This window comes from Pelophylax lessonae (genome assembly GCF_965119305.1).
Source record: "Pelophylax lessonae genome assembly, chromosome: 5".
NCBI classification, from domain to species: domain Eukaryota; kingdom Metazoa; phylum Chordata; class Amphibia; order Anura; family Ranidae; genus Pelophylax; species Pelophylax lessonae.
Window position 1 is genome coordinate 518,823,217 of NC_138772.1, and position 15,042 is coordinate 518,838,258.

General features: G+C 43.2%; 1 protein-coding gene across 1 annotated transcript in view; it reads right to left on the reverse strand.

Moving 5' to 3' along the window:
- LOC309555380 (uncharacterized protein) overlaps positions 1 to 14,430 on the reverse strand; it is a 274,470-nt gene extending 260,040 nt beyond the window's left edge. The window contains exon 1 of the mRNA XM_082257368.1: positions 14,342 to 14,430. Coding sequence (XP_082113494.1) covers positions 14,342 to 14,419 — 78 coding nt within the window. The 5' untranslated portion in view covers positions 14,420 to 14,430. The remainder of the gene's footprint in view (positions 1 to 14,341) is intronic.
- Between the last annotated feature and the right edge of the window lie 612 nt (positions 14,431 to 15,042).

A 15,042-nucleotide genomic window follows, 5' to 3' on the forward strand; every position in this document is an offset into this window, starting at 1 on the left:
AAAGCGCGTTCCTATAGCCTAGTAAAGTAGTGTAGTTACCTCCTATAGCCTAGTAAAGTAGTGTAGTTACCAATATTAATATTGTAACTAATTACATTACTTAATTACCAAAAAAAGTAATGTAGTTACTGTAATCAGTTACTTTGTAACTCGTTACCCCCAACACTGATTAGTTGCCACTAAAATGAAGAGAACTACAAAACGCTATCACAGGCATGGGGTGTTACTGCAATGCAAAGCTGTGAATATGCCCATACTGATAGCAATCGGTCAAATCTCATATTCATTATGTCCTATTGCTCTTTGCATGGTGTATTCCCCTTTTTTGCACTGTTTTTCAGCTTTGCTGATGCATAACACTTACTTCTTAAACTGGATGGGGTCGTTCGGGACCTTTCACCTGTGCTGTCATTAGACCTGTAATGGCTCTCCTATACAATGCAACTGCTTTAATTTCTATGACGACCCACAACACAGGTACTTTGTGATGTGAGTCACCCCTGAGCAACATTCCACCGGGCTATACAATCCTACATTCCTTCTACCTTTCATACAAGTATACGTGACAAAATTACTATAACATAACTGTTCTATACAGATCTCATTACTAAAGAGAGCGGACTGGAAGAGACCATTTATTTCATCAAGAATCTTCCCATGTGTATTTAACCACTTGTGGACTGGAAGGTTTACCCCCTTTACCACTTTGCCCCCTTAATGACCAGGCCACTTTTTTCAACTTGGCACTGCGTGACTTTGACAATTGCTCGATCACGCAATGTTGTGACCAAACAAAATTGATGTCCTTTTCTTTCCCACAAACAGAGCTTTCTTTTGGTGGTATTTGATCACCTGTGCGATTTTTTTTTTTTTTTTTTGTGCTATAAACAAAAAAAGAGCAACAATTCTGAAAAAAAAACACTATTTTTCACATTCTGCTATATGACATTCCCAAAAAAGAATTTTTGTAAAATTTTAGGCCAATTTGTTTTCTGCTACATATTTTTGGTAAAAAAAAAATCGCAATAAGCGTATTTTGATTGGTTTGCGCAAAAGTTATTGCGTCTACTAACTACGGGAAAGATTAATGTCATTTTTATTTATTACATTTTTTTTTTACTAGTAATGGCGGCGATCTGTACCCAAATAAAATTGATTTATTTTTTTTCCCCACAAATACAGATTTCTTTTGGTGGTATTTGATCCCCTCTGTGTTTTACTTTCTGCTATAAACTAAAAAAATTAAATTTTTTTCATCATTTTAAGCCAATATGTATTCTGATACATATTTTTGGTAAAAATTAAATTTTTCAAAAAATATATATTTATATTTTTTTACTTTCTGCTATATAATATCCCCCCCCCCCCCCCCCAAACATTTAAAAATCAAATTTTTTAATCGTTTTAGGCCAATTTGTATTCTGATACATATTTTTGGTAAAAAGAAAATCCCAATAAGTGTATATTGATTGGTTTGTGCAAAAGTTATCGTGTCTACAAACTAGGGGAGAGATTTATGTATTTATTTATTTATTTTTTTACTAGTAATGGCGGCAATCAGCAATTTTTAGCAGGACTGTGACATTGCGGCAGACAGATCGGACCCCTAACTGACATTTTTGACACTTTTGGGCCGACCGGTGATATTACTACAGTAATCAGTGCTAAAAATATGCACTGTTACTGTAATAATGACACTGGCAAGGAAAGGGTAAACACCAGGGTTGATCAAAGGGTTAAATGTGTTCCTAGGGGGTGCTTTCTAACTGTGTGGGAGATGGGTTTGCTGGATGAACACAGAGACCTGTGTTCCTAAATAGGAGGAACACAGGATCCCTGTGTTCATTACTGACAGAACAGTGGTCTGCTGTGTTTACATCGGCAGACCGCCGTTCTGTCTCCACGAGGAGCGATCGCAGGTGCCCAGCGGACATCGAGGCCGCTGAACCTGCTGATTGGCTCCTCCCTGTGGGAGTGTGCATCCCCACTAGCTGTCCCGCAAAACAACTTACAGGTACGTCGTTTCACGGGACAGAGCCGACCTGCCGCAGTATAGGTATGGCGGCTGGTCGGCAAGGGGTTAAAAGGTTAGTTCTCCTTTACCAAAAACCTGCCTTTGCAGATAAGAGACGTCTTTAGAATAAAACAAATGGTGCAGCTCTGACCAAAGTTGGATAATGCCCCTGCTATAGGTGTAGGCTATTTAACCACTTGTTGACCGCCGCACGTCTATATACGGCGCCAGTCAGCCCCTCCTGGGCAAAGTGACATACCGGTACGTCACTTGCCCACGAGCGTCTTGGGGACGAGCGCGCGCCGCCGGAGGCACGCTCCCACCCCTGCTCGTTCCCTGACATCCCCACGCGAGTGACCGGCGGTTTCCGATGTCTGCCGGTCACTCGCGATCTCCCGCTGGAGAGGGAGAAAGGCAGGCGGCTGATGTAAACAAAGCCGCCTGTCATTCTCCCTGAAGTAACTGCAGAGATCATACGATCCTGCTATGTAGGATCGTATGTCTCTGTGGTTACATCACAAGCCACGACCCTTGACAGTGAGTCCCCGTTCACACTAAGGCGACCTGTGAGGCGACCTGGTCGCCTCACAGGTCGCCGTAGGTCGCCTCCCATAGGGAAGCTGCGGACCCGTTCTAATAGGAGTGACACACTTAGAAAAAGGGTCCGGAGCTTCTTTGGGGCGACCCGGAGGCGACCGCCATAGACTTCAATGTTATAAAGTCCGTGCCGGCCGCTCCGAGGTCGCGGCACGCTGCTCGCACCTCGACCTCGGAGGTCGCGGTGCGAAGTAGCATCGCTTGTATCTGAACGGGGCCTAAGAATCACGCCCCCAGGGACACACTTAACCCCTTGATCACTAATAAAGTTAACCCCTTCCCTGCCAGTGTCATTTTTACAGTGACAGTGCATATTTATAGCACTGATTACTGTAGTAATGTCACTGGTCCCCCCAAAAGTGTCAAAAATGTTAGTCAGGGGTCCGATCTGTCCGCCGCAATATCGAAGTCCCGCAAAAAAAAAAAACGCAGATAGCCGCCATTAGTTAAAAAAAAAAAAAAAAAAACAATAAAAATTACATAAATCTATCCTTTAGGCTCGGTTTCCACTAGTGCGGCTACGAAGTCGTGCTACTTCTAGCGCGACTTCGTAGCTAAAGTTGTTTGCGGCTTTCAGTGAGACTTGTCCCTCATTATAGAGGGAAGTCGCACTGAAGACGGATCAAAAGTAGTGCACGAACTACTTTTGAAGTCGCCGCAACTCAAGTCGCGGCAGTGGAAACGGGCCAGATAGAAATCAATGGCTTTTGACTTGCTGTGTGACTTGACATGTGTCAAGTCGCACAGCAAGTCGCATTAGTGGAAACCGAGCCTTAGTTAGTAAACACAATAACTTTTGCGCAAAACAATCCAAAAACGCTTATTGCGATTTTTTTTACCAAAAACATGTAGCAAAAAACAAATTGGCCTAAAATGTTAAAAAATTTAGATTTTTACTTTTTTTTTTTTTGGGAAAAAAATTTGAAAAATATTGTTATTTTTTCAAAAGTGTCGCTCTTTTTTTGTTTATAGCACAAAAAGTAAAAATTGCACAGGTGATCAAATACCACCAAAAGAAGCTCTGTTTGTGGGAAAAAAAGGAAGTCAATGTAATTTGGGTACAGCGTCGCAATTGTCCATTAAAGTCACGCAGTGCCGAATCGCAAAATAGGCCCTGGTCTTTGAGCAGCCAAATCCTCCGGGGCTTAAGTGGTTAAGTACCCTCTTGAAGCCTGACTGCAAAACTCCCAAAACTTGGCTAAGAGAGGCTTAGCTGTTACTGTTCACCTCCACCATCAGTCAGCTGTTAAATGCTGAGTCCAGAACTACTAGAAAGCTCATGTGAGAAGGTTTGAATCAGAGAAAGAATCGCCCCTGTGATGGTGAAGGTGAACAGTAACAGCTAGGCATGTCCTAGCAATGTCCTTAGAAACATCCTAGGTGTTTTTCAGTCAGGCTTCATGAGGTACGTAAATGGCCTACACCTATACCAAGTGTAGTATACAACTTTGGTCAAAGCTGCACAGTTTGTTTTCATCTACAGATATCCTTTATCTACAGTACATAGGCAGTTTTTCTGTAAAGGTGAACTTTGCCTTTAGAGTAATTTACTCGTGTTATTTTCCTGTAAAAGCTCCCCTTGTGCAGAATGATGAATCAAAGATTACGTTGTTTGGCCACAGTTATAGAAGAACCGCACACCAACTGTGAAGCATGATGGTAACATATTATAATTTGAGGTTTGCTTGCTGCTTTAGGGCCTAAAATGTTTTTTACTGCATTGATGCACTCTATTGTGTTCATTTATTGCATATTACTGAGCGCATTAGTTTATATATTTTTTCACTTCGTTATCTATTCCAAAAAGGTTTGGAATCCTAGACGCAGCCACTCTAATATAATTTAAGTTTGCGCACCCTATCATACACATTACAATGATTGTTGTGTTGCCAGTCTTGCAATAGAACGAGAAGTGTGTTTCTGGCAGGATCACCAGTTGAAAATAATGGAAAAAGAGCCTCCTAAAGAAAAAACTAACACAGCCACCACATCTAAGGACTGGTAGACTGCTATAAATTAAGCTTTGTTCTTGTGCTTTATGTAGATACACTTTAAACAAGGTGCTGGTAAGCAGAGTTGTATAAAGTACTCGAAACCCATACTTGAGTAAAAGTACAAGTGCTCAATCAAAAAGTGACTTGAGTAGAAGTACTAAAGTATTCAACATTTTTTGTACTTAAGTATTGCAAGTAGTTTTTTTTTTTAAATGTTGCTACTCAAGTACTGAAAGTAAAAGTACAAGTACTGTGTTATGTAGTTATTAAAGAAAGAAGTCAAAAGTTTGAACATCATATTGTTTTTTATTATTTCAAATGCAGCTTTTATTTATACATACAGTAGCATTTATTTTCGTATGCGCTGATAATACACATGTTTTGAGCTTCATGAAACCTGCCATCTACTGTTCTGGCAGTGGTAATTTTTATAATTGTAACGAGTAACTATGCAGCACAAAAAAAAAATATCAGAGTAGAAGTATTGAAATCATCTAAAAATTGTAGTGACGTAAAAGTGGAAGTAGGAGAAAAAAATGTGACTCTAGGAAAGTACAGATACCGCATTTCCGTACTTAAGTACAGTAGTGAAGTAGTTCTACTTAGTTACTATACATCTCTGCTGGTAAGAAAGGTAATATTTTTATATTATATATACTGTACACATAAAGAAAAGTACAAAATCCTCCCAAACCCATCTTATGCCACCTTCAACTAACACTATTAATTCTATAAAAGAATGAAATGGACCTTCCAATGTAGATATCCTTAACCACTTCCGGACTGTCATATAGTAAAATGACGGCCGTAAAGTGGTTGTCCTATCCCGGCTGGGCGTCATATGACATCCAGTGGGATAGGCCAATCTGCACGCCTCCGGGGGACGTGCAGAGCCGCGATCGGTGGTGCAGTGCGTCACTCTGACACACCGCATCTCCGATCCCGGTAAAGAGCCTATGATGTAAGATCTTTACCATGTGATCAGCTGTGTCCAATCACAGCTGGTCACATAGTAAATAGGAAGTGCCGTTGATCGGTTTCCTCACAGATAGAGGAGAGCCGATCGGCGGATCTCCTGACAGGGGGGGAACTGTGCTGGTAATCAGAGCATTGATTACCAGTGCAGACCCTTGGGGGATGCCGCTAGAGGCACCAGGGATTGCCCAACCATGGCCAACAGGTATGCCCACCCATGCCACCAGGGATGCCAATCAGTGTTCAGGAAGCCTGTTAGTGCCCTCCTCATCAGTGCTGCCCATCATTGCCATCTATCAGTGCCACCCACCAGTGCCCATCATTGCCATCTATCAGTGCCGCCCACCAGTGCCCATCATTGCCATCTATCAGTGCCGCCCACCAGTGCCCATCATTGCCCATCAATGCTGCCTATCAGTGCCGCCTATCAGTGCCAATCTGTGCCACCTATCAGTGCCGTCTATCAGTGCCCATCAATGCTGCATATCAGTGCTACCTATCAGTGCCACATATCAGTGCCCTGTATGGAAGTGGTTAAAGTCCACCCTACGAACACAAGATAATGTTATTATAGATATCATTATTAGATAATATTATAGATATTATTATTATAGGATAAAACCCTATAAAAGGTAACCAGCTTGTTAATAAACCCGCTTTATGAGTTCAGAAATTCAATTTGTGGAAGTGGTGCTATTAAATGGTCCAGTTCTCATACAGTGATCCCATGGGATTTATGGGATGTTGTTAAGGATCAGATATTGGAATCCGATGATATTGTATCTCGCTCCATCACACAAAGTCAGTCTCACATGATATTCTGAAGAATTGATTTTATAAGGTTATGTAGTTTAGATCTTAAAAGATTTTTTTTTTTGGGGGGGGGGGGTATTTTTTTTTTTGGGGGGGGGTATTTGTACTGTCCTGACATTTTAGGGCACCAAGAAATGTGATAGACTGTCTGTACATCAGGTGTGATCAATTTTCAATGTTTGATATTGATAGCTTGCAGACTGTATAACAGTGATCTTCAAACTGCGGCCCAGGGGCCGGATGTGGCTTTTATCTGGCCCTTGGGGCACTATTTCATTCATTGACACCAACAATGGGACACAGTTCCTCCCAATGACACCAAAGATTGGGCAATATTCCTCCCAATTAAGCAAACGATGGGGCACAATTCCTCCCAATGACACCAATGATGGGGCCCAATGACCACAATGATGGGACACAATTCCTACCAATGACACCAATGATGGGGCCCAATGACCACAATGATGGGACACAATTCCTACCAATGACACCAATGATGGGGCCCAATGACCACAATGATGGGACACAATTACTACCAATGATGGGGTCCAATGACCACAATGATGGGACACAATTCCTACCAATGATGGGGCCAAATGACCACAATGATGGGACACAATTCCTACCAATGACACCAATGATGGGGCCCAATGAGCGCAATGATGGGACACAATTACTACCAATGACACCAATGAGGGGGCATTGTTTACTCCAACTGATGCTGGGACATTTTCTACTCCCCGTGACCACAGTCTGGCCCCCCTAAACTCTGAAGGACAGTAAACTGGCCCTTTGTTTAGAAAGTTTGGAGACCCCTGCTCTATAACTTTCACACAGACTAAATAATATACACTTAGGCTTGGTTCCCACTGGATGCGGTGCAAATTCGCTGTGGATTGCGCACCGCATCAGAATCGCAGGCAGTTAACACTGTGCTCTAAGAAACGCTGCAACCCCCCAAATCGGTTCACAGAACCCAGTGCAAAATGTGAAATCGGACAGGAATCGGATCGCATGGGTTTGAACAGCAATGCAATCCGATTCTGGTGCGGACAAAAAAAAAGGGTCCTGCATTAGTTTGGTCCGAATGCGATGCAAATTCAGCCAGTTTGTATGGCTGAATTTGCATCCCACAGACATCGCATGTGATCTGCACAGCAATGTAGTGCGAATCACATGCGATGTCTGGAATCACACCAGTGTGGACCGGCCCTAATTTGGGTTATTTTTACCAAAGATATGTAGCAGTATACATTTTGGCCCAAATGTATGAACAAAAATTACTTTTTTGCAAAATGTTATAATAGAAACTAAAAAAAAGTGTTTTTTTTCAACATTTTCACTCTTTTTTCACCTATATCGCAAAAAAAAAAAAAAAAAAAAAAAAAATCCCAATGGTGATTAAATACCACCAAAAAAAAGTTCTATTTTGTTTGATTACAGTGTAGCTGTCATTCAAAGTGTGAGAGTGCTGAAAGCTGGTCTGTGCAGGAAGGGGTATAAGTGCTCTGTATTGAAGTGGTTAAGATTCTTTTTTCAGAACAACATCTAAATAATTTGCTTTATCACAATTGTTTTTTCATCAAGGTATTGTTTATGAATCACTTTGCGCCTAAGAGCCCATTCAGATTAGCGCGACTTGTCAGGCGACTTGCCAGCCTGACAAGTCGCGCTCGGTCGCGGTCCATTGAGTAGTACAGGACCCGTTCTAATAGCAGGGTCCTGTACTACTTTGGGGCGACCTCGGAGCGACTTGCATAGACTTCCATTATGTGAAGTCTCTGCAAGTCGCGCCGAAGCCACGGTGCACAGCGGTGCACGCGACTTCACAGGTCGCCCCCCAAAGTCGTGTCACGTCTGAATGGGCTCTTAGGGTAAAACAAATTTTAATGCCTAAGCACAATTTTGCAACTTTGACACGTGTTTGTAAAACTATACATATCATCACAACCAGTGGAGGCTGGTTGTCAATTTTCTTGGGGGGGGGGGCAGCCCCTGGCCCCCCAGCCAGCCAGCCATATAACCCAACCCCCATCGCTCAATCAATCACCTGTCAGGCCCTCCGCCAGCCCCTGCACTTACCCCATGCAGGTGGCGGCTTTTCCAGCTGCGTCTCCTCCTGAGTTTTGGCAGTCGCTTCTCTTCCCGGCCAATCAGGAGTTAGGACTCACGGCCAATCAGGTCTTAGGACTCCTAGTCAATTAGGACTCAGGACCCGCTTCCTGATTGGCTGTGAGGAGAAACAGGAAGACATTAGTGAATATTAATTTGCTAATGTCAGACAACCGGGTGGGCTTTGGGTGCAGTGCTCTGCACCCATAGCCCACCATTTTTGGAACCAATTAGAGCCTCCGGCTCTAATCATGTGCGTCTTAACCACTTAAGCCCTGGAGGATTTGGCTGCTAAACGACCAGAGGGTATTTTGCGATTCGGCACTGCGTGACTTTAACGGACAATTGCGCGGTCGTGCGACGCTGTACCTAAACGAATTTGGCGTCCTTTTTTTCCCACAAACAGAGCTTTCTTTTGGCGGTATTTGATCACCTGTGCGATTTTTTGATCACGCGCTATAAACAAAAAAAGAGCGTAAATTTTGCAAAAATAGCAATATTTTTCCCTTTTTTTATATGAAATTCCCCCAAAAAAAATGTAAAAATCAAAATTTTTTAATATTTTCGGCCAATTTGTTTTATGCTACCTATGTTTGGTAAAAAAAAAATCGCTAAAAGCGTATTTTGATTGGTTTGCGCAAAAGTTATTGCGTTTACTAACAAAGGGAAAGATTTTTGTCATTTTTGTTGTTTTTTTTTTTTAACGCGTAATGGCGGCGATCTGCGATTTTTTTGCGGTACTGCGACATTGCGGCGGACAGATCGGACCCTTGACTGACATTTTTGACACTTTTGGGGTTACCAGTGACATTTCTACAGTAATCAGTGCTATATATATGCACTGTTACTGTAAAAATACACTGGTAGTGAAGGGGTTAACTTTATTTGAGAGGGAGGGGCTGTGTGTGTCCCTAGGGGCGTGATTCTAACTGTGATTGGCTGTGGCTTCAACTGTATGCAGAGTGATCAATGGATCTACATAGTAGATCCATGTGATCATCTCTCATACAGAGAGGAGAATGACAGGCAGCTTGTTTACACAAGCTGCCTGACTTTCTCCCTCTCCCCCGCCGATCGCAGAGTGGCCGGCGGCGATCGGGTCCGCCGGTCACACGCGCGGGGGGGTCCGTGACCACGCGGGAGCGGGAGCGCGCCTCCGGCGGCGCGCGCTCGCTCCCTAAACCCTCACAGGCGAGCGACGTAGACCTACGTCACTTTGCCTGTGAGGGGCTGACCGCCGCCGTAGATAGTCGTGCGGCGGTCGGCAAGTGGTTAAAAAAACGCATTGGAATCCATGCGTCCAGCGAACTGCATGTAGATTAGAGGCCGGGCACATGGATTAGGTGGGCAGGTGCCCCTGCGCCCCTAATGAATGGGCCGCCACTGATCACAACTGCTTTGTGCATCCCAGTGGATTATACTGTGCTGCTTTTTTTTCCAGGACAAATTGGGCTTTCATTTGGTGGTAAATGGACATCTCCTGATTTTTTTTTTATTATCAAAAGAAAAACTGGCCCTAAATAGTAAAAAAAGTTTTTTTGTTTTTTTTTTTTTTTTAATTTAGCTGTATATTTCTTGCTACTTCCACCATAACCTTTAACCAAAAAACAACCCAAATTAAATTCTCCTGCTCCCGACGATCACAGTGATACCTTATATATGTATGTTAGTTATTTTTTGTACCCTTAGTACTGCTCAAAAACAATAGTGTGCATTTGCTTTGTTTTTTCGTACCTAAAACACACTGACACTGATACTAATTAAAAAATAAAAATCCTGTAATAAAAGAATACTGACCTTGACCTTTGACCCTAATCTTGACCTAGATAAAACCTTGATCTAGGGTTTTTTTATTTTATTTTTTTAATATTATTTTTACACCCACTTTTTTTTCTCTGCAAGGAGAGAGAGAGAGAGAGACACAGTGTATCTTTCTCCTCCATTCACAGAGAGAAAACGCGGCGGGGGGTCTTCACAGTGACTGATCACTGCAATAGCCAATCAGAGGCTATCACAGCAACCAGGTGCCCCAGAATCCGGAGTTTCGGGTCTCGATCGTTAGTATGGGGCCCGAGGCTCCCGGTGAGATGACTGTCTTTCTGCTGGGAGCACGCCGTGTGCAGGCGGCACTTGGCGATGGCCTTTAATCTCATGGAACACAGCTCTGTGGGTGCAAACAACACAGAGCTGTGTTCAGTGATGAGATCTAGTTGGTTTTTCATTCCCTGCTAAGCAAGGAATGAAAACAACTAGATCCCCAGTAAAAGTAGCAAACAGTATACACTTAAATACTTGTTAGGCACATTTTTAACTCCCTGATCGCCCCTGATAACCCCTTCCTGCCCAGTGTCATGAGTACAGTGACAGTGCATATTATTAGCACTGATCACTGTAATGTCACTGGTGATGTCAGTGGCAGTTAGTTCCCACAAAGTGTCAGTTAGTGTCAGATTGCGCGCCGTCCAGCTGTAAGTCGCTGATCACTGCCATTACTAGTATAAAAAAAGAAAAAATTCCAGTATATATCCCATAGTTTGTAGACACTATAACTTTCACGCAAACCAATCAATATACACTTATCAGGATTTTTTTTTCTACCAAACACATGTAGCAGAATACATTTTGGCCAAAATTTATGAAGAGATATAATTTTTTTTTTAATGGGATATGTTTTGTTTGGTCTTTTCTCATTTATAGTGCAAAAAGAAAAATTAAAAACCCAGTGGTGATCAAATGCCATAAAAAGAAAGCTGTATTTGTGGGTAAAAAATGATATAAATGTAATTTGTGTACAGCATTGCATGACAGCGCAATTGTCAGGTTAAGTGATTATAAACTTTCGTTTTTTTTTAAACCAAAATAAAAAAAACATACTTGTGCAAATGGTTTTGTACAGAGCAGCCCCGATCCTCCTTTTTTGGGGTCCCCCTGCCAGCGCTCCAGGCCCCTCCTCTTCGACGAGTGCCCCCAGAGAAAGCCACTTTGCCTGGGGACACCCGTGCGTGCTCGCTCACGAGCCATCCAGTTTGCAACTATTGACACAGACCAAGTGACTCGACCCTGCCCCCTGCTGCATCATCGTGCAATCTGATTGACAGCAGCAGGAACCAATGGCTGCAGCTGCTATTAAATCTGCCCAATGAGGAGATAGACAGCAGTGAGAGCCGCTGCTCTTATGCATGTCACTGGATAGGATTGGGCTCAGGTAAGAATTAGGAGAGAGGGTTGGGGGACTTCTGCAGCACAGACGTTTTTTTTTTTTTTACCTTAATGCATAAAATTATCTACTTTAACCTTTTCAGCTCTGGAAGGTTTACCACCCTTCCTTACCGGGCCATTTTTTTGCAATATGGCACTGCATTACTGTAGCACTGTACCCATAGGGCTTGCTGCCTGATGACTTCCTGGGCCTCCTCTGATTAACTGCAGAAAGTCACTGCTTGGCAGGAACACAAGATCTCCATCTTCCCCTCACACAAATCAACAGTCTGCCTTGTTTACATAGGCAGATCGCTGTTCTGCCTCTCCTTAGAAAGATGGCCGGGTGCTGGCAAACATCGGGTCCCCCGGACCCGCCAATTGGCTCCCGCTGTGTCCAATCAAAGCGGGAGTGGGTCACCAGCAGCGCGTGAGCGTGCCCCAGACTCCATGCAAGAAATCACGTACAGGTACGTGATTTCGCACAGGAGGGCCGCCCTGCCACAGTATATCTGCGTGGGGCAGTCCAGAAGGGGTTACAGTAATGAAGTGACAAAAAGCAACAAATGGCCTAGTCATGAAGGGTGGGTAAATCTTCAGGAAGGCAAGTGGATAAAGTAACGCAATGCTGAAAAGCAAAAAACACCCTGGTCCCGAAGGGAGTAAAACTTTCCGGAGCTAAATTGCTTAATAAAAAACACTGAATGACATAGACTTCACTAAAAAACACATCTACCATTGGACTAACCAACCCCTATATCATAGTAGTGATGGGGGAAATGAGATACATCATCAAACTTGTCTCAATATATCACTCAAAGCGTCATCTCCTCTCCTCCCAAGACCTCCAGCTATTTAGGTCCCTCGTCACCTCCTCCCATGCTTACCTCCAGGACTTCTACAGAGCCCAGAATGGACTTCGCACCGAATTAATGTTTATGAAGGTTTGCAATAGTGATCGACCGATATGGTTTTTTTAATGCCGATACCGATATTTTGGTCATCGGATATCGGTATCGGTCGATATTTTCGGACATGTAAAACTATTTTTTGTTTTTCACAGGTACTCCTTGTGGAGGGATCTGGGGGTCTAAAAGACCCCAAACCCCTCCTTGGCACTGAAAAGCAGACATGGGAGTAAGTCACACATGTACAAGTCACAAGCAAGTCCCAAGTTACTGTGGCGAAAGGCAAGCAAGTCAAGTCGAGTCCCTGCTAGAAGTCAAGCAAGTCAAGTCATTTATTTTCACCTTTAAATCAGTTAAAAGTCAGTGGTCAGGAAAGGTTTGTTTTATTTTCAACATTAACAAAACTGCTTAGTGCTTTTTTATTGGCATATTAAAGAAACACTTTGAATGCCCAAACAGCTCAAAATACTTCATCCGGTCATGTTTCAACACCACAGTCACTAAAAACATGTTAAGTATTTCCATTGTTAAACAGCCAGTGTCCTAAAAATCAGAACACACTGAGGTGTCTTAAGTGACTGTGGTGTCAGAAACAGAACAGGCGCATTAATTTTGCTTTAACACATCTTGAGAAAATGCAAATATTTAATAACTTAAAAAAGTAAAGTCATTTTGAGTCATATGTCTCAAGTCAAAGTCAAGTCTCAAGTCATGAATACCAAGTCAAAGTCAAGTCGAGTCTTTTATTAATTTTAGTTAAGCAAGTCTCAAGTCCTCAAACTGGTGACTTAAGTCTGACTTAAGTCAAGTCATGTGACTCAAGTCCCCCACCTCTGCTGAAAAGCATTCAAAACGCCAAGTTTGGCTGTTTTGAATGCTGTCAGTTTTTTTAATTTGGCCACGAGTACCCGGAAGTGATGTCATGACATCACTTCCGGGTTTTTTACATGGAGACCCGTTAAGAGACGAATGCGGCTTTGATCGGGTCTTCGGCGGCCGTGCAGGTAGGATGCCTGGGTCTCCCGGTGGGACGGGAGACCCGGGCGAGCCGAGGAAGGCGGCGGGGGGGGGGGGGGGGTGGTGGAGACCTGAGCAGGCTGCGGAAGGCTGTGGGAGGGGACGCCCCCTCCCGCTCCTTGAAATGACAGCCGAGCGGCTTCTCAGCCGCATCAGTTGTCATTACAAGACAGCCGACCATTGGCTATGGACGCCGGTACCGGGGTGATGCCTCTAGCTGCAGGCATCACGCCAGTACAGCACTTTCCCGAAATATCGGCAATATCGGTAACCTCAAGGGCCGATTACGATATATCGGGGGAAAGTGCATATCGGCTCCTGATATATCGGTGGTGCAGATAATCTGTCGATCCCTAGTTCGCAGAATAGAATAGATCTGCAAGTTATTTAAAAAAACACACCCCTATAGTGTAGAAGCCTATACCTCAGACCGGGGAGAGGCACATTTGAGGAGCAATGAGGAACAGAGGGATTTGGTTCCAGATCCAAATCAGGGACAGTTGGAAGAGATATGATGAAGCTGTAACTACTTTAGATAAAAAAAAGAATGGCACATGACATGCAAACTCTCAGTTTTGCTCATCCCCTGTCTTTGATAAGACCAGTTGCTATTTTACCGCCAGACTCATCTTGTACAATGAGAAATGTGACATTGGGGAAATTTGGAAGGAGGCAGTTAACAAGAAGGATAGAAGAGCGGCGAAGTCACTCACCCGTCCCTGCTCCTCTTTATTCTGTCCTGACAGTATGGCTTGAGATAAATCCTCTATCTGCTGAAGGATGGAAGACATCAGTCCTGTCCTCGTCCTCTAACATAGCACGCTGTGACACAGTTGCTCAGGTTTTCGCTGTCAAGATGAGAACCCGTCCCAAGACGTTTGTATCCATAGATACTGTACCGCCTGGTAATATTTTTTGTTCTTGTGTTGACAAAGTCTTAATTATAGTGTGGAGTTTTAGTGTCACGAATCAGTCTAGCACACCATACTGGAAATGTGACTTGTTTGTGAAACAGAGGAACCTGTGCCGAATCCGGCTGCACGCTGCCTGGCCTGTCACCGGTGATTAACCTCTCTTGTTGACTTTTTGCTTGAGCCATTATTTCATAGAAAGGTTTCTGGTATGTGGCTGTAATTGTAAGGTAATGCAGAACATAATACAGCAAATACTAACAGAGGTGAATTCCTCGAATAAAGATAATATAACCCTCAATGTAATGGACCCATACAAAGTCTAAATCAGCACAGATGACAATCGCCGTGATGTCCATTTTCAGCTTAACCAGTTTGGTTCTAGAGCTCATTTTTTAATTTTTGCACATGTAAAAATCTTTTTTTTTTGGCAATAAAATTACGTAAACCTCCAGAACATTATATGTTTTCTGAGAACAAGGGACCTGTAGAATAAACAAATG